The sequence below is a fragment of the Phragmites australis genome, chromosome 7 (genome assembly GCF_958298935.1).
Source record: "Phragmites australis chromosome 7, lpPhrAust1.1, whole genome shotgun sequence".
In the NCBI taxonomy this organism is placed as follows: Eukaryota; Viridiplantae; Streptophyta; class Magnoliopsida; order Poales; family Poaceae; genus Phragmites; species Phragmites australis.
Genome location: NC_084927.1, coordinates 9,189,479 through 9,210,192, shown reverse-complemented (window position 1 = coordinate 9,210,192; position 20,714 = coordinate 9,189,479). Strand labels below are relative to the sequence as shown.

At 44.3% G+C, this 20,714-nt stretch overlaps 1 protein-coding gene across 1 annotated transcript; it reads left to right on the top strand.

The window, feature by feature from the left end:
• Window positions 1–17,579: 17,579 nt before the first annotated feature.
• LOC133923434 (uncharacterized) lies at window positions 17,580–20,448 on the top strand. Its single transcript, XM_062368735.1, has 5 exons — window positions 17,580–17,870; window positions 17,964–18,086; window positions 18,191–18,463; window positions 18,559–18,723; window positions 19,857–20,448. Exons 1-5 carry the CDS (start codon window positions 17,742–17,744, stop codon window positions 20,142–20,144), a joined length of 978 nt encoding a protein of 325 aa, XP_062224719.1. The 5' UTR covers window positions 17,580–17,741; the 3' UTR covers window positions 20,145–20,448.
• Window positions 20,449–20,714: the final 266 nt, after the last annotated feature.

Sequence of the window (20,714 nt, the reverse complement as noted above, 5' to 3'; positions counted from 1 at the left end):
TTTCTGCAAGAGGTGCTTTGAAAAAAACCCTAACTCGACAGGGGTTCAGTAAAACGGCCACAACTTTCTCATACGGACTTGGAATCAGGCAAAATTGTTTTTCACGGACATCTACAGAAAAAGTTACATCCGTTGCTCCCCCGCTTTGCTGGGTTCCGCTAAATTTTTTTTCCCAAATTTGGCTCGGAAGATTGAGTATTCGAGCCGCGAAGTTTCCGCACACTTTTTAGAGAACGTGCTTGATTTTCTACAGGCCACATCTTGCATCTGTTTGAGCTGAAAATTTTTGTGGTTGTTTCTTGTGTGCTCCTAGTTCAGAAAAAAATATCAGAAAAATACGAAAAGAAAATTTGTGATTCCTACTAGTGCTAAAAGACAAAAAGAGGAGCACATAGAGAACACCCAGATCATTGTGCTATTTGCTGTGTCTTTCTCTGATCATCCTTTTTAGCTTTGTTTCAGCTGTTGTGCTAGGACTAGGGACACGTGATAGACCAGCAACTGTGATTCATACTTTGGACACTTATTTAGCTTTGCTCTTCTGATTACAGTTATTGCTAATCCTTGCTACCATATTGTGCATTCCAAGCTCCACCTCCTTTGATCCGAACAGGTTCACTCTTGCAATCATCCCATGCTTCCAGACTCATCACCAGTTGCCCCCCCTTGCTGCGTTGGTAAGAACATTTGTAAGAGCGTGGTAAGACGCTTGAGTGTGTGTGATTCCACCTTCCACAACCTAGTAGTTCATAGGGATAATATTGTGTTGTCCTTTGTTTTCTACTAACCATGTCAGGTGATGGCTCTCCGTCGGATTTTAAGGATTGTGTGTCCAAGGAAGAACTCAACAAAGCCTTGCAGGATCATACTAGACTATTGACAGACATTAGAACAAGCATTGCTAACCTCGTCACGCGAGTCAACGACCTTGAGTTGCGACAGCCACCACAGGATGATGACCATTCACATGATGATGATGATGATGATACTAATAATGGTGACCAAGAAGATGGTGAGGTTTTTGTTGGGCAAGATGCGCGTGCTGAGCAACGTCCTCGTGCTGAACAATTACGTTGTGACCAACAACAATGTCGTCAAGGTAATGAAGGTAATAATGTTAATCGCAACGGTCGCGATGATCCTTATTCTAAGGTTAAGTTTTCAATGCCTCCTTTTGATGGTGCATATGATGCTGATGCTTATTTGAATTCGGAAATGACGGTTGATCAAAAGTATAGTTTTCATATTGTTCGTGAAATGCATAGAGTTAGACTAGCCACTTGTGAGTTCACGAATTATGCTATTATTTGGTGGAATGGTTTAGTTTCTAGTGGCTTAGAACCTGAATCATGGCCTAGACTAAAGCGTGCCATGCGCAATAGATTTATTCCTCCTGATTATACACGTGAATTGAAAAAGAAATTGCAGCACTTAAATCAAGGTTCTAAATCTGTGCATGATTACTATCAAGAGCTTCAAATTGCTATGCTTCGTTGTAGTATACAAGAGGATGATGAGGATACCATGATTCGTTTTTACTCCGGGTTGAGACGTGAAATTCAGGACCTTGTTGAATATAAAGATTACAATACTACCAATAGGTTGTTCCATTTTGCTATCTTGGCAGAAAAAGAACTGCAGGGTCGACAACAGGTGCAGAAATTGCGGAACAATTTTGGGAGTACATCTACTTCATAAGTACCACCGGGACAAGCAACAACATTCCCTTCTACATCTACACGATCTGCTGCCCCCTCCTCCAACACTCGGGCGCGTACAGCAGGAGCATCATAACCATCACGTGAGGTGAGCAAATCTACTGTTTCGCAGGATCCAATGCCAGGCTCTTCTTCAGGTGCAGCTACCATAGGTCGTACAACGGGCATTGTGTGCCGTCGCTGCCAAGGTATTGGCCACGTCATGAAGGATTGCCCAAGCCAGCGAGCATACTCCGCAACAGCAGATGGTGGATATGTTAGTCATAGTGATGTCGAGGAAGAATATGCATTTGAAGCTAATATTGCAGCCGATCATGACATGGATAGTGAGGGGGAGGAGATTAGTGGTACCGCTGCCATGGAGAGTTATGCAGCACGCACCTTCATTGTGAAGCGAGTTTTGAGTTCTCAAATGGGGCAAGTGGAGCAGCTACAATGCCATAATCTATTCCAGACATTCCTCATTGTCAAAGATGCACGTGTTCGTACCATAATTGATGGCGGGAGTTGCAACAACCTCTTGAGCTCCGATCTTGTGAAGAATCTTTCCTTGCCAACACGTGCACATCCTCATCCATACTACATTCAGTGGTTCAATAATAGCGGTAAGGTTAATGTAACACAATCTGCGAGAGTACAGTTTTCTATTGGTTCCTACCATGACTATGCTGATTTTGATGTAGTGCCTATGCAAGCATGTTCACTTTTGTTAGGCCGTCCTTGGGAATTTGATACCGATGCTACATACCATGGTAGAAGTAATAAATACTCTCTCATGCACAAGGGAAAGAAAATCTCTTTGCTTCCTTTGACACCTGCTAAAATTGTGCAATGTGATAAAGCGCTAGCTGAAAAGAAAAGAAAGAACGTGTTTTGGAATCTGAAAATCAGCAAGTAGCTCAATCTGTTTTTCCACCTAAGAAAGAGAAGAACACACCTAGGTCCAAAGGCATTAAGTTAAAGGGTGGTGTTATGCTTGCTACTAAATCTGACCTTGCTGAAATTCAAGATAATGATACTTTGTGCTATGCTTTGGTATGCAAAGAGGTTTTATTTTCAATTGATGATACACCTAGCTCTTTGTTTGCTGCTTTCACTAACCTTTTGCAGGAGTATAAGGATGTCTTTCCAGCTGAGATACCCCCGGGGCTGCCACCATTGAGAGGGATAGAGCACCAAATATATTTGATCCTGGGAGCGACTTTGCCAAACCGCGCTGCATATAGGACCAATCCGGAGGAGACTAAGGAAATTCAGCGACAAGTCCAAGACCTTTTGGACCGTGGGTACGTACGAGAGAGCCTTAGTCCTTGTGCTGTTCCTGTTCTTTTGGTTCCTAAGAAAGATGGTACATGGCGCATGTGTGTTGATTGTAGAGCCATTAATAATATCACAATAAGGTATCGTCACCCTATTCCTAGGCTAGACAACATGCTTGATGAGTTGAGTGGTTCTATTAGTTTCACGAAGATTGACTTGCGTAGTGGTTACCACCAAATAAGAATGAAATTGGGAGATGAATGGAAAACTGCTTTCAAAACTAAGTTTGGTCTATATGAGTGGTTAGTGATGCCTTTTGGTTTAACTAATGCACCTAGCACTTTCATGAGATTGATGAATAAGGTTTTACGTGCTTTCATAGGAAGATTTGTGGGGGTGTACTTTGATGATATTTTGATCTATAACAAGTCACATGAAGAACACATTGATCATCTACGTGCTATTTTTACTGCTTTGAGAGAGGCACGTTTGTTTGCTAACCTTGACAAGTGTACCTTTTGCACGAATAGAGTTGCTTTTCTTGGCTATGTTGTTACTCCACAGGGAATTGAAGTGGATGAAGCTAAAATTGAAGCCATCAAGAGCTGGCCGACCCCTGTGACTATCACACAGGTGAGAAGCTTTCATGGCCTTGCAGGGTTCTATCGGCGTTTTGTGAGAGATTTCAGTACCATTGCTGCCCCACTCAATGAGTTGACAAAGAAGGGCGTTCCGTTCCAATAGGGGCCAACACAAGAACAAGCTTTTAATATGCTGAAAGATAAGCTTACGCATGCACCTCTACTCCAACTTTCGGACTTTGGTAAGACTTTTGAGTTAGAATGTGATGCTAGCGGCATTGGAATTGGAGGAGTGCTACTACAAGGAGGTAAACCCGTTGCTTATTTTAGTGAGAAATTGAATGGGCCATCTCTTAATTATTCGACTTATGATAAGGAATTGTATGCTTTAGTGCGAGTTTTAGAAACATGGCAACATTATCTTTGGCCCAAGGAGTTTATTATTCATTCTGATCATGAAGCTTTGAAACATATTAGAAGCCAAGCCAAACTGAACAAACGTCATGCTAAATGGGTTGAATTTATAGAGTCTTTTCCTTATATCATTAAACACAAGAAAGGTAAAGACAATGTCATTATAGATGCATTATCTAGACGTTATACCATGTTGTCCCAACTCGATCATAAGATTTTTGGTTTAGAAACAATTAAAGGATTATATGCTACTGATTTGGACTTTAAAGATGCTTTTGAACATTGTAACGAAGGAAGAACTTGGAATAAATATGTGCTGAATGATGGATTACTATACCGTGCTAACAGGCTATGCATCCCAGCTAGCTCTATTCGCCTATTGTTCTTACAAGAAGCGCATGGAGGTGCTTTGATGGGACATTTTGGAGTGAAGAAGACCGAGGATGTACTGGCTGCTCACTTCTTTTGGCCTAAGATGAGGCACGATGTCGAGCGCTACGTGGCACGCTGCACTACTTGCAATAAAGCTAAGTCTCGCTTGAACCCACATGGACTTTATATGCCTCTTCCTGTTCCTAGTGTGCCTTGGGAGGATATTTCTATGGATTTGTTTTAGGATTGCCTAGGACCAAGAGGGGAAAGGATAGTATATTTGTCGTTGTGGATCATTTTTCAAAAATGGCACATTTTATACCTTGTCATAAGAGCGATTATGCTACAAACATAGCTGATTTATTTTTCAGGGACATCATTCGCTTGCATGGAGTGCCTAACACCATTGTTTCGGATCGTGATGCAAAATTTTTGAGCCACTTTTGGAGGACACTTTGGAATAAACTTGGGACAAAGCTGCTATTTTCGACGACATGTCACCCTCAAACCGACGGACAAACGGAGGTTGTGAACCGCACATTATCCACCATATTGCAGGCTGTTTTGAAGAAAAATTTGAGGATGTGGGAAGAGTGTCTACCCCATATTGAGTTCGCTTACAATAGATCAGTTCACTCCACCACCAAGGTAAGTCCATTTCAGGTAGTGTATAGTTTTAACCCCCGTGCCCCTATTGATTTACTTCCATTACCAACATCCGAGAAATTGAATTTTGATGCTAAGACACGTGCTGATTTGATTCTGAAAATGCATGAGTTGACTAAGGAAAATATTGGAAAGATGAATGAGAAGTATAGAACTTATGGTAGCCAAGGTCGGAAACATATTACTTTTGAAATTGGTGATCTTGTGTGGTTACATTTGCGCAAAGATAGGTTTCTTGATTTGAGAAAGTCTAAATTGCTACCTCGAGCTGATGGTCCTTTTAAAATTGTGGAAAAGATCAATGATAATGCATATAAGCTTGAGTTGCCTGCAGATTATAGGGTTAGTCCCACATTTAATATTTCAGATTTAAAGCCTTACTTGGGAGAAGAAGATGACATTGCATCAAGGACGACTCCAATTCAAGAGGGGGAGGATGATGAGGACATCACTCTTTCGGATACACACACACCGAGTATTCCTCCAACAATAGGTCCATTGACACGAGCTCGTGCACGTCAACTAAATCATGAGGTGAGCTCGTTCCTTAGTGTTCCTTTATATTTTGATGAGGATGGGATGCTACTGAATAATTGTGATGTATTGTTACTTAGGAACACGGGAGAAGAACAGCAAGGGCGCCCAAGCCAAGGTGGAGGTCCAATCAAGTTCGAGTCCGTTTCGGAGTCCAGGACCAGTCTGCACTAAAATCGTCGCCCAGGACGTATACGGACTCCGTTTTAGACGTTCTACACATGGTTGGAAAGCTAAGGAGATAAGCTTTCCAACGGGACTAGTCCCATGTCCAAATTCTTTCTGAGTCAACAGGAATCGTCAAAACAAGTAGACATCTAGAATCTGTCAGGGTGCTGCGCCACCATCTTTTGGGCCGTTGGGCCGTGTAACGTTTTCGAGTCCATTAGGGATGCGTCCAGGGGTCCTTGGTCGACCCTAGTCTTTTATATACAGTAGCCGCCTCCCTAATTAGGGTTGGGTTTTGCTTAGATATTGATCTACACACAGATTATGAGATTTTCGCTCTTGTTCCGGACCAACTAGGCCGCCGCAAGTGATTGTGGAACCCCAACTTCGAGTGCTTGAATTCTATTCGCAATATTTCAGATTGCATCTTCTACGTTCTTGCTTGTGTTCTCGGTACGCTTGCAGGGATTGAGCCTTCTTGGCGAGGTCAACCGCGTGACACGGTTGATAACCAACGGAGCTGTAGTGTAGTGATTACAAGGGAGACGATCTGTTCGGGTTGAAGCCTTTGGATCATCAACGTCGAGTTCTCCACCCATCGACTTATCGCTACCTATCGGAAGATCAGGCCAACATTACTCATCAACAGTGGTCCCTGAGCACCCGAGTTTTCCAAGGACCCGAGTAGTCAAATTTCGAGAGAGGGCGCTCGGGGCCATGAACAGTGGTCCCTGAGCACCCGAGTTCCCCGAGGACCAAGAAAGGGTATATCCAGGAGAGAGTGCTCGGGGCTGTGAATAGTAGTCCCCGAGCACTCACAGTTCCTCGAGGGCCTGAGTAGTCCTTCGCCGGTGGTCCCCACAAGGGCTCAGTGGTGAGGTGTCAATTGGTGGGAGGCCCGATGCTGCATTTAAGGGGGCGCGTGGCCTGTCACTTTCAACCACTCCCCCCACACCTGCTGTCAGTCCCTGCCACGGTCTGGCAGGGAGGCGCGGGGACATTTAATGCGCGGGTCCCATCGCGTGTCATCCGGCGAGCCTCGAGATAACGTCACAGGGATCGAGGCGGAACGCCTACCGCCTTGTTGTGTAATGCTCACTCTGATCGGGCGGGCACGCGGGGCTGCTCGGTGGCTGCCTGGCGGGCCCTCCCTGCTGCACCCGCTGAAAAGCTGAATGATGAGGACACAGACCGGACAGGGGTGCATTTTCAACCCTCCCCGTCACCTCAACCTGCAGCACATGATGGTTGCTTTCCATTTATGGCACCTTCGAACTTACGCCATCCTTTCTGGGCACGCTACCCGCCCCGACGGGTATAAAAGAGGGGCGGGCTCCCCGGAGAAGGATGATCGAAAAAATAGATGGAACACACGGGACGAACTCTGGACGACGACGAAAGAAGCACGAAGCTCTAGACTTAGACAAACATCCTTGTAACACGAGAAATTCTCAAAGAGATATTCCCTGAGCATTTATAGCATACACACAGGAGTAGGGTATTACGCCCCGTGCGGCCCGAACCTGTATAAAATCCCCTGAGCATTTACTTCCTCCTGAATCCGATCATCCAATCCACCTGCATCTCATTTACTCCCATCTATTCCATGTACAAGGCAAATTCAGAATCATCCCCCTGGTCGAATCTCAAAGGGGGTCCCTCCGGATCCCCACTTGTGGAGTTCATCCTCCAACTGCGGTGGTGAAGAGCGAGTGAAGGCTTTGCGCCAATGGACCTTTTGAGGCCATGGGAAGCTATGAATGATTTTCACCAATCATATGAAGAATCAAGAAGAGATCGAGTGAAGATTATATGGAAGTTGGCAACCCTCAAAGTTTGAAAGAAAGAAGCAGTACTAGAAGGTATTTGAAGGCTCAAATATGATTCTAACGAGTTTTATCTTTGAATTTGAGTATAGGTATGCAGCACTATTAAGAGGGATGCAACTTAGAGCTAATTGGCATGTCTCAGTGCTCAAGAGTTTCTAGTGAAACCCAAAGTGAGAGTTTGCTTTATGAGCCTAGTGCGGAAAGTGTGGAAGTATCTAAAATGGGTTTTGGAGAGTTCCTAGTTTGATCCTATGGGTTTAATATCATGAATTCAGTTAGGATGTGTAGTCCTCTAAATAAGCTTTCCATAGAGTCTAAATCGTTAAAATCGGACTTCGGAATCAAAATTTATGGCGTTTTCTTTTCAGGGACCTAGGTTGTTTTGTTAAACTGTGCAGACTCCGCACCTTTCTGTGTAGAGTCTGCATTTTTACATATGGTCCGCAAATAATAGGTCTAACGGCTAGTTTTTTAAAACAGCAGCTTCTTGTGTTAAAGTCTAGAGGCTCCGCAAATTTTTGCGGAGACTTCGCATTTTTGCCGAGAGTCCGCATTTTCTCATGTGTAACGGCTAGTTTTGGGGGGTTGGGTATTTATACCCTTCTCACCCCCATCCTTTCTTTCTGCTTCTGGGGGCATGAAGGAAAATCATTCTAGAGCCAAAAGAACTCTTTCTCACTCCAATTTAGTGGGTGATTTAAGAAGAAAAGTGAGTTGGGTTGAGAGATAGGAAGATTTAGAGCAAGTGAGCATAACTCCCATCTTGAGCACTCGAGTTCATCGGCAAGAAGTTCGCGAAGTGTTTATTACTCTTGGGGATTCAATCCCCTAGGCGACTAGGCGTCTTCGAAGAGAACCCAAGGTTGGGTGTGCTATGGAAAGTTTGTGAAAGCTTTAATTTTGCCTCCGCAAGGGAAGAAATCAAGAGTGGAAGCCAAGCTCAAGTGTGATCGAGCTTGGAGAGGAAAAGGATTGAGAGAGGCACAACTTAAGTGTGACTGAGCCCCTCAACGGAGACGTAGGAAACTCTAGAGGAGGTGTCCGAACTTTGAGAAATAAATTGCATGTATCCTTTCTTATTTCTTTGTTTTTGAGTTCTTGCTCAATATTTGTGCATATTGCTCGATCTGCTTTCTTGTGAACTTTGAGTTGTAGGTACTTGGTGAAATAGGTTCGAATACATCCACTGGTGCTGGGTAATTCATGGATTTCATCCATGTTGTATTGCATAGGCATCTCTTGAGTTTTTCCTAAAATCTTCGGAGTATCCACAGATTTCTACAGAGTGTCTGCACTTTTACGGAGACTCCGAAAAAAATCTATGGACTGTTCGCATATTGCTAATCCACTGTATTTAGTTTGTAAAAATTTTCAAGATACGCCTATTCACCCCTACTCTAGGCAATAGTTGTCCTTTTAATTGGTATCAGAGTCTAATCTCATTTAAGGCTTCACCTCTTGAAGAATTTAAAGATATCTACAAGAGGTAACATGTATCTAGAACTTCTCATGCTATATGTTTCAAATTATTCAACTTGGAATACTCGCATGCTTAATGTCCTTAGGGCTATAGGTCCCCATATAGAGCGAGTTATAGATGTAAGCATTTCTCCTCTGAGTGACATTTTACTATAACCTAAAGAGGAAGAGAAATGCATACATCTCAATGCTCAAGTTACTAATATCTTATTTGATGCTATTGGTATAGAGGTAGTTGAATCCATCATGCCGCTTGAAGACGCTCATCACATTTGGGCCACTCTTAAAGAAAGATATGTCAAGCCCAAATGTGACGAAGAAGAACTTTTTCCGAAGACGTCATTCAAGGATTACTCAACTTCATCAACACATCATGAAGAGCCTCAAATGATTTCCTCCATCGACCAAAGTGGTCTTGCTGCGCAAACCGTCTCACTAATATACTACTCCAATCAATAAGTCTGAGAGACAAAGCCTAGGTAGGGGGCTACAACAAAAATTAATAAGAAAGCTTCATCTAGGAGAAGATCAAGGATAAGTCATGCTTGCTACATTTGTCACCAACACAGATATTATAGCATAGATTATCCTCAACTTGGAAGTGAAGCATCTATTTCTCCAAGGTGCTCATCCCCTCACACTGATTCTCCATTATGCTTTATGGCAAAAGGTAAAAACAAATCGATAAGCGAGATTAATAATAATAATGCTAGTTCTAGTGCTAGTGATAGTGATGAGCTTGGGTTTGATCTTTTGAGCAAAAAGGATATGCCTAAGATGATCAAACTCTTGCGCATAATAAAAGACCATGAGGAAAGCCTTAAGAGGTAAGAGGAATTCCTCATTGAGAAAATTGAAGAGTTTAAGGCCTTAAATGTGAAATATAAAAAACTTCAAGAATCCTACAATACTTTATCTAATCTTTATGGGGATCTTAAAGTTAAGCATGTTTGCTTGATTGAAAATTAAATGTTAGGCCTCTAGTGGATTTAGAAAAATTATGTTCTAATTATAATGTTTTATCTAAGGATAAATCCACTATTTCTTATGTTGATAATGCTTGTGCTCCTAACTCTGATTCTTATGTAGTATCTTTGGAGAAAGAAAATATTGAGCTAAGGGCTCATCTTGAAAAGCTCATTAACAAGCATGTGGCTTTGCAACAAAATCATTATGAGCTTGCGTGCTCTCATGAAAATCTTGTGGATTCACATGCCATGTTAGAAATAGCTCATGAGGTTATGGTAACAATAGTAAAATTCTACCAACCTTATAAACACAAGTGCATCTGCTCACTAGTTCATATTGAATTGCCTTGTGCTAACCCTTGTTACTCTTAAGCAAATATTTCTTCGAGCACTATGTGTGACTTGGACCATATAGGTAAAAATGAGAAGCACAAGGATCATGGACTTGAAGCAAAATCCAACAAGAAGAGCAAGTGTAACAATGTCAAGATCAAGGAGTAAGAACAAAAGAAAAACAAAGCTCTCATCACTTGCTTCAAGTGCAAGAAGGAAGGTTACCATGTGAGAGATTGCTCCTTGAAGAAGGAAGAAAAGGACATGAGCAAGAACAAAGATAAGAAGATGGCTCATGTAAAGTGCTTCAAGTGCTCAAGTATAGGACACTATACCTCTATGTGTTCCAACAAGGTTGATAACATGACCACACTTCCAAAGAAGAAAACAAGAAGAAGCAAGAGGAAGTATTATGGTTGCAATGAGAATGGGCATGAAATAGGATCATGTCCTTACAAGAAGGAAAAAGCTTCATCACCATCAAAAATTCAAGCAAACTCTCATCATGATGACAAACGTCAAAAGAAGAGGCCCCAAGCTAAGTCAAGATCAAACATGACAAGGGGTAAAGCAAAAGGTCATCAAGGTGAGAAATTTCAAGTGAAGAGGCTTGGCGGCAAAATTTGTTACACATGCCGTGTAAAGGGATATATTGGTAAAAATTATCTCAAGGGTAACATTCCTAAGCCATCTCAAAAACTGGATAAGCCAAAGGGCCCTAGAGGGTTGATGCTTAAGGTCTCACCCATAACAAAAGAGGGTACTGGTCTAAGGGCTCCCCTATGGATGATGTCTAAGGACTCACCCATGATAAACGGAAGGTCATCGCTCATGTATGGGCTCAACTCCTCCTAAAAGCTAGCCAAGCCTAAGTGCTCCAAATGGTTGATGTCCAAGGACTCACCCGTGATAAATGGAGGGTGATCACCCACGTATGGGCTTGACTCGTCCTAAAAGCCAAACGATTCTAAGGGCTACAAAATGTTAATGTCTAAGGACTCACCCATGATAAACGGAGGGTTTTCATCCACGTATGGGCTCGACTCCTCCTAAAAGCTAGCCGAGCCTAAGGGCTCTGAAGGGCTAATGTCTAAGGACTCGCCTATGATAAACAGAGGATCGTCACCCACGTATGGACTCAACTCCCCCTAAATGTCGACCGAGCCCAAGGTCTCCAAAGGGCTAGGGTCTAAGGGCTCACCCATAAAACTGGAGAGTCATCGTCCACATATGGGCCCAACTCCTCCTATGATCAGCCGAGCCCAAGGGCTTCGAACAACTGATCTCTAAGAACTCAAAAAGTAGCAGAGAGTCATCACCATAGTTGCCAACTGTTTGCCAATGCATTATTTAACAAGATAATTTTACAACATCATGAAGAGGCTAGGGGACCGATCAAAGATCCCGAAGGATCACCAGAGAACATATCCCTGTATCCCAGAGCGAAGGGACTCAGGTGAAAAAGTCACAATAAAAGCATCGAATGCAGTAGGCCTATCTTCCTCAGTAGGCTCCTCCTTCGGTAAAAGGAGCTCTACCTCTAAAAAAGGCTGAGCCCCCATACGGTTCCGTCAAGCCTCTAAGACTGAATTGTCAAAGATTCTCCAGAACTCCAGAACCTTAGCGTCACAAGCATCCTTAATGGTTCTTCACTAACCATAATAATCTTCGAATTCTCTGTGGGGATATTGGCGTAAAAACATCGCCATGTTGTGCAACGCATATAAAGCCCTTCATACACCATAGCCAAAGGCACCTCATCTAGCACAGTCCTCTTCAGGCCGAGACCCAATGACAACGTCTTCTCCCACCTAAACATAGGACGAGGATTGTGCTCATCGATGTGTTTGAAATGCTAAAAAATTCAAAAGGAAGATTAAGAGAAAAAGCCAGCAGAAGGTTGTTTCATTACCAAAAGTTTGCCTTACAAAAAGATCGACAAAACCCCAGTCTTTACAAAATTAGATCAGAGGCCCTAGCCTAAAACCTATTCTAGGACCTAGTAAAGATATTGGTGGAGCCAGGGTAAAAAATTCACACCTAGGCTCCGCCAATATCGACTCCTCCGTCTTGGCCTCTCTCTGCCATGTCTGAACCACATGACCCGTCAGGTGCAGTCACTGCTGAAACCGAGGCACTAGTCCCAACGTTCTAGGCACTGGCAAAGGCTTCACCATAGCTGCAAGTATGCCAGCACTTGTTGAAGAAAGCGCCAACGACCGCCTTCACCCCACAACTCGCAGCTTTCGAAGCAGTTCTCATGGGGAGCTCATAAGTTGGCACACTAAGAGCCTTGAAATGAGAACAACTAGCAAACGTCAAAGCACCTAGGATGGCCTTGATGGATATCCCACCGCGGAAGTCACTAAAGGTGCATGCACCAATCTTGAAGGGAGAGGTGACTTAACCAATTCACTCGAGAGCACCTCGGATGTCAGCTTCGACTGGAAGGGGAGTAGTCAATAATTCCCAGCTCACCAAACAGCTGGGACACCGCGGTGGAAGTGGCACATGTATTCTTCATGAGGTCAACAAACTCCTTCTCTAAGGTTGTCTTCTCCCACTTGAGGGCTGCCTTTTCCTGCTCGAAGACAATCGTGGACTCCTCTCGTGCCACCTTCTCATACTCAAGGGCCATCTCTCCCATTCAAGGGCGGCAACGGAGGCAAGCACATGTCCTCGCTCCTTTTCGAGAGTAGCCACTGGATCGAGCCTTTTCTATTTTTTCACTTCCACGGTAGCGTTTGAAGCGCACATCACTTCTTTTCCCCTTCGAGGGCATCATTAGAAGTGCGCTGCCTTTTCTTCTCTTCCTCAAGGATACCCTCTGATGCAAGCCAACCCTTGCGATCTTCCTCAAGGCTGGCCTAGAGGTCCTTAACCTCCTCCTCATCATGAAAATGCTTAGACCTGGCTTTGTCAAGCTGGGTCCCCAAGTGGCCAATAACCATCCGAGCACCCCGCACCAGAACCAACCCCTTTTATAAATACATGCGTAGGTTAGTACTGAAGAAACAACAAATAAAAGGAAAACACGCGAATCCATACCTTCATCTGCACTATGAAAAGGTGGTCAATCAAGTCAACATGGGTGTATTGTGTTGCCATCGACTCGGCGAGGGTCTTTTGCAGCGACTCATAGAGCGTGAGAAGGGCCTACCTAGAAGATGGCCTCGTGAAGAGGTCGTTGCAGTCAAAACCTTCAGAGGCTAAGGTGCTACCGCTTGGTTGGGGGATTCTCAATGTCCCTATCAGTGAGGCTAAGGTGCTACTGATCGGTTGGGGAGGCCTTTCCCCAAGACTAGTTTTGGTGGAGAAGCATGACATGGAGAGGTGCTCTCTGATGATCAACAAAATATAAGGTCATGCATACCAAAAAGATAAAATAAGACTACAAGGAAGGTACCCGAAGTGTCTTCTCCACCCACACCCGAATGGACACTATAACCATGACCAGAAGAGTCTTCAGGACTCATAGGAGAGCCTTCGGGATACGCAGTAGAGCCCTCGGGGGCCACGACGAGGGGTGAGTCCATGTCAACATCTTCCATGTTGCCCTCTTCCCTGTCGCCTTCTGAATCCAAGTCAAAGACAGTGTAAATATCATGAACCACATGGGTGCTCTCGGGTGAGGGAGGAGACAAGGTAGTAAGAGGCGTCGCAACGATAGAAGACTTGGCATGGGTCATAGGGGCAGATGAGATAGCGGCTGTATCACCATCACTGGCTAGTTTGGAAGACACACCACTACGATTATCACTATGGACCTCGATGATGGGGATAACCCGCCGCTTCTTCGGTCTTGGCTCGTTGCACAATCTAGAGCCGCGACGGGGGGCCTTCCCGACAACAACAGAAGTGGAGGTACCGTTGGTGATCTCATCCAGTATTTTTTGCCTTCGCGCAACCTCTGGAGGTAGAGAGTAGGGCCTTTAGGGAAAGGGTATGCTGTCCATGACGCGCTTGACCCGTCCACCCTTCACCTGGGAAGTTAATTCCTCATGCTCAAACTACGTATATGGCCTGAGCAGGACATTCGCTTTTGCCTCGACCTCCTTAGCACACCTTGAAATGTAGAATAAGAAACCAAAACATTTCACCAAAGGGGGGGGGGGGCATCGAACGCCCGGAGACACTTACCCGACCCTTTAAGATGAATTTTAAAAGTCTGAAGTGCGCTCAAAGATGCTACAGGCGGCACATCAAACTTCTAGCCATGGATAGCAGGCCAACCCCGGCTGCGTAGTACTCCTTAACGAGGTCATGGATGTTGAGATGCTTCGAGATAGTATTGACGATCCCGAGCCTTCCATCGACCTCATCTGTCATTTCCACTGATGGCCTCCTTCAGAACAAGATTTCCTTCTTGTCTAATGACATCTTTGAACCATGGGAAACCTTGTGGTAGAACCAAAAATCGGTCCAGTCGTTACCCCATCGATTTCGTTGGGCCTTCGCAGACACTTGCACCCCCCATGAAAGGAATGAAGACGACACTATTGTATGATGCGACACACTCATCCCTGTTCAACACCAGCTTCTTTAGCTAGCAATGCGCGTAGTGCAAGAATGCAAAAGCCGCAGTGTTGGGTTTTTGGCCCAGCAAACGCCAGGCCCACGCAAAAAATGACAGCCAAATAATGGCATTCGGTGTCAGCTACTGGATATACAGCTCATAGCAGCCCAACACACTAGCCAGCATAGAGATCCAGGGGAAGCAAAGGCCAGCAGAGAAGAACTCAAAGAAGATGACGACTCACCTTTGCATGATGACAATGTTGTCTCCTTAGGCAAAGGCAATCGGGCATCGTCCGCATTGCGAATCCAACCCTTCTCCACCGAAAGGGAGAAAATGAAATACCAGATGAAATGAAGTATGGCGATGCTACACTGTGCACCAACTGACTCCAAAGTACAGCGTCAACAGAGCCGTGATGCTCGTACGTTGAAGTTTGGGTTTTGTCATCTCGCCAAAGGGGAGAAAACGAAATACCAGATGAAACAATGGAAACTCCACCTGAAGGGTCCGTGCAACAACAAGGAGATGAGTAATTGGAGAAAAAGAAGGTAATGGGAGTGACAAAAGAATTGCCACAAGGGGGAGGGTAACCCATATATATATATATATATATATATATATATATATATATATATATATATATATATATATATATATATATATATATATATATATATATATATATATATATATATACACACACCCCGCACCTAGGATGCATCACCAAATAACCCGGGGCACATTGTAGCATGTCACCGTATGTACAACGTATCAGGGCGCGATGCTTGTCCTAACACACATGTCCCATAACGTCCATATCATGTCTGCACATGAGAAAACTATGGGACATGTGAGCAACATGCGACACCAAGAAGTGGGACCATGCAACGTCTCAAAATTACCCACGCCATCACACGACACCATGATGGTGTATAGCACAGGTACTAAGACGCCCGAGATTCCATAGAGAATCACAACTGCCACCACTTAACTCCAAGCAACGTGCAACGGTTCGCCTCCTAAAACTAGCCTAATCCACCACATATAAATATAGAACTGACCGCTTTAACCCTCACATACTATTAACACTCGATCTGTTTCCCATTCCGCCCTTTAGCCAGCGGCGTCCAAAACCAACCAAGTATCGACAAGGCTAGTCATGGAGTGGTGGTCAGAACTCTCGTGGCCAGCCCTTCGAGCCATCGTCGACTGCTTCGACGAGCCAAAGGACTTTATGTCCTATAGAGCGGTTTGATCCGAATGGTGTGCCAACATCTATCGTGAAGAGCATTCGCAGTTTGTCCCCTAGGTCCTCCGGCTCGATGAAGTTCACAAGTGAGGCAAAGTCTCTTTCTGTTCACTGGCAGAGGAAAGGATTCTAACTATACATGTCCCACCATTTGTGGGGTGTAGAATGAGGATTAAGACTTTCGAGGGAAGCTACCTCGTAGGGTTTGACTACCACAGTGGCTTTGTGAAAGTTACAAACTCGCTGACTGGAGAAGCCTTTGCACTACCCCAGCTCTTGTTTTTCTTTATTCTCTGCAGGAGTTAGGCTCAAGAAGGTGTCGCGAAGCACAAGGGATGAAGCCCAAAGGTGAATCCCGAAGGCGAAGGGGCACAACGAGGCCCAAAGACTGAAGGGTACAACGAAACTCTGAGGCCGAAGAGAGACGACACGAGGACCTTCAGTGACAGAGAAAAGGCTCACTAAAAAGGAGCCCACAAGTTTGTTAAAACCCGACCAAAAAATAGTTGGAGGGAAATCGCCAGTAGCCCCAAAGGAGGGTTCAATGCATGTCTCTCTAGGATGAGGGAGTGATTGAGGTGTGCATAAATACCCTTACTCATCGGATATAATAACAACATATAGCAGTTATTACACTTATTTATGAGTACTATTCATTATGAGGCGGTCACAATCCCAGCAGAAAAATAGCACCTATCGAAGCTCAAAATAACTTATCATATTTTTCTTTATTTATTTCATTTGCCTTCAATTTATCCTAAGAATAATACTATACTGCCTATAGATCCAATGTATCAAACTCAATGATTTGATTGCAAATTATAACTGGCACCAAAAAAAGTAGTGATTTGCAATCACTGCCTTGTGTTGGCGCCAGTTACACGCCAAATCAACTCTCCTGTATGATTCTTCTGGCAATAACAGTAGCTCCAAATCACGTGATGCTTAATTTGTGTTTGTAATCTCTTTTAAAAAAAGAATTTATACATATACCATTTTCCGAATAGATTACAGGGTTGCAAAAACATGTAAGATTTATCTACAATAATAGTATTTTTATCCTGCTAAAAGATAGTATTTTAATTAGAAAATACCCCTCTATTTTACTATGTTTGTCCATGTTCTCGAAAGAATCCATTTCAAAGTGGTTGTCTATTAAAGAAATCAAGAGTGTAGTTATTGTAATGTTTTTTACTCTTTACTTATAATTAAATGCTTGGTAAAAAGTAGAAAATAATGGCATCATATCATTTAATAGGGGTATCATTTCTCATTATTTTTTCTTAAACTAATAGTCAATGCGTATGGACAAACATCGTAAAAGAGAAGAGTACCAATTCTCCAATTCTCCCGACAACATTTGATTAGCCACATGATAGATTATACACCTATGGCCCACATAGCAGCCTCCCCTGGGCTCGGCGACCACGCCCAGGCCCTCGTAGTTAAAACCCCAGGCCGGATCTCGTGAGAAATAAACGCTCCGGAATCGGCGAACTCGAAGACCACTTAAATTCGACCGTTGCGAAGCGAAGCCGCCCCCGCTATAAAGCTCTCCCCCCGATTCCATTCCTTCCGCTGCCCTTCCAAAGTCCAAACCCAACCAAACTACCCGTTGGCCGCTCCGGTTCTCCAGCTCGCCTCGCGTTTCATGGACTCCGCCGCCGTGGCGCTGGTCAGCCCCGCCTCCGACGACCGGCGGTTCTGGGACTGCCTCCGCACCCGCGTCGACACCATCCTGGAGGACCGACGCGTCCTCCCGCCCGCCGCCGCCGCCACGGTGACTGCATGCTTCTGGCGATTCCGTTTTCGTTTTTCCGGGAGTGAAATTGGATCTTGATGTGCTCTGTTTCTCGGTTGGGGATTGTCGCAGGTCGGGGTGGAGTCCCAGCCGGGGAAGCGGCTCCGGGAGGACTCGCTTATGCTGGTCCGTGGCCTCGATTCCGTTGCCGCGTCGCTGGCGCAGCTCTCCAACACCCTCACCGCCGCTCAGAAGGCTCGCAACCCACGCAGCTTCGATATCATTTTCAATCTTCTTCTTTGTTGAGATGCAAGGCTCTGTTTTGGTGGAGATCTGACGGTACGGTGGTCTTGTGGCAGGGAGTGAGTACGCTGGCCACGTGCTCTACCCAGGCGAGGGGATGCTGCAGCGCCGTCGATGCCGACGAGGACGAGGAGCCCAAAGCGAAGCGGCTGTGCGGTGGCTCCATGAAGGCCGTGGGCCTGGATGGCAGTAATCCGGCCGCCGGAGAAGTGATAGTTACAGGTTCTGGTAATGAGGGTGCCGCGGATGCGAAACTGCGGCAGGGGATGGGGGACATTCAGGCCTCCGAGGACGTGGTGCAGAGCACCAATCTGAAGCGGGCCAGAAATGTATGTCGAAACAAGCATTCCACACACGGTTTCGTTGTTGATTTGACTGGTTTCGGGTGGCTGATTTTCGCTCGATTTTGTGTTTGTATCTGCAGCTGGCAGTTTCGATGGCGAGCCGAGCGGCTGCGCTCGCGAGGGAGCTCAAGAACATCAAGTTAGAGCTGCACTTCATGCAGGAGAGGTGCGGTTTGCTCGAGGGGGAGAACAAGAGGCTCAGAGATGGCTATGACAACGGCGTTGCACCGGAAGAAGATGACCTGGTAATGATGGCGATCAGTTCTTAATTCACAGCAAGCACATCAAATTGCCCATTTCTGCATTTGGGTACCAACTAAATAAAAAGTTTCACCGCTAAAAACCCTTCCCTGCCTACCCATAAAAAAGTTTCACCGCTAGTTTTAGAGTCAACAGTGGACAACAGACAGTAATAGTCCTAGGCAGTGAAGGGGATATTACTGCCGGCTGAAGGTTTTTTCACCTGAGGATCCCCCATGCTCGCGTCATCGCAAATCACAAGTCACGTAATTTTTCACATGAAATACACGCGCGTGGAGTTCGTTGCACTCGAACTCACAACCTCTTAGCTCACGCTATATGTCTTTACCATCCTACAATAAAAATACTAGTAATACGATTAGCATTCCTTTTAACATCTTTTGTCTGAAACTTTAAATAATTATTTGGATATCTAAATGATATCAAATAAAAAAAATTCAACTACAAAGTTATAGATTTCGTCCAGGGTTACAATTTAATAGAAAGTCTATTCCCATCTGTATGAAAAAGGTTATGATGTTTTTAAAATAAGCTATTATCCATTATCACTGCCGATTATAACCACAAATCGATAGTGATACTATCACTGTCAGATAGTGGCTAGAATCGGTAGTGAAATTTTAACTATCACTGTCGGTTCTAGCCACCAACCGGTAATGATGTTTAACGATTATCACTACTGGCTCTAGCCATCAACTGATAGTGATAGTCAAGGTTTCACTGCCGGTTCGACTCTAGCCACGAACCGGCAGTGAAACTTGTGACTAGAGTCAGCAGTGATAATCAAGTTTTACCGTCGATTTTTTTCGAATAGTTTCTTAGTGTCGGTCTTTGATACAAACTGATAGTGATAGGTCGGTATATAAATATATTTCTATAGTGGGTTATTACAACAACTTGCATTACATCGATTATCCTGCTTTGTGTTCAATCGGATTTGTTAGCGTCTCACTTCTTGATCGCTTTGCAGTTGAGCATCAGCTAAACAGACCATATCTTGAATTACATTTCTTATCAATAGTGTCCTCGATTGGATTAATGTGTTTCGATGGGTGTATGGCTGTTCTTGCTTGGCTTGTATCTGTTGTATGTAACTCTTTTTCAATATCTTGAATAGGTGAGGTTGCAGTTGGAGGCTCTTCTTGCAGAAAAGTCACGTCTTGCGCAAGACAACGCTAACCTGACAAGGGAGAACCAGAGCCTGATGCAGCTAGTGGAGTACCACCAGTTGACCTCTCAGGATCTGGACGAATCCTACGACGAATCCTACGAGGACGTGGTGCAGGGGATGCGGCTCGACTTCTCGTCGCCGCTGGGCATGATCGACAGCAAAGGCGAGTACGATGATGGAGTTCCTGTCACCCCAACTGAAAATTTGGAGGTGTTGAGGTCTCATGATGAGTGACCAATGGGAGGAACAAGATGGGTTTTCCAACGGTGGAATTCCTGTGTACCAGGTGCCAGCAGTATGCCATTATTTCTGCTGTGTATGTGCTCCTAACTGACCACTCTCGGTGGCGAGGCTTTGATGTTCCACACTGACAATAATAATTTATGCCACCTGTTTTTCTGACAACGATGTTAGAAACTGCATCATCCAGCGCTTGCAAGCAAAACCAGACCATCAAAATTCAGACTATACATATTGCATCAAAGTTTGTCTCCAGAAATAAATTCTGGATACTTGGATTTATAAAGAATCTGGAAAGTTAAGGGATTCGTATCTTTCTTTTAGTTTTTATGCATTATATTTTTCTGTTGTGCTATTAAAAATGCATTATGAGATAGTATTTGAACTCAGATTTATCTACGTAGCACTGATTTTAGGAGCCATAACTTCTATTTCTATTATCCAAAAGAGGACTTCAATAGGTTCAAATCGAAGCTCTCGACGAGACATACAATTTTAGTATTGTAAGATTCACATTTGAAGCCGTCTTAAACTCTAAAACCTCATGGGAAGTAGAGGATATCC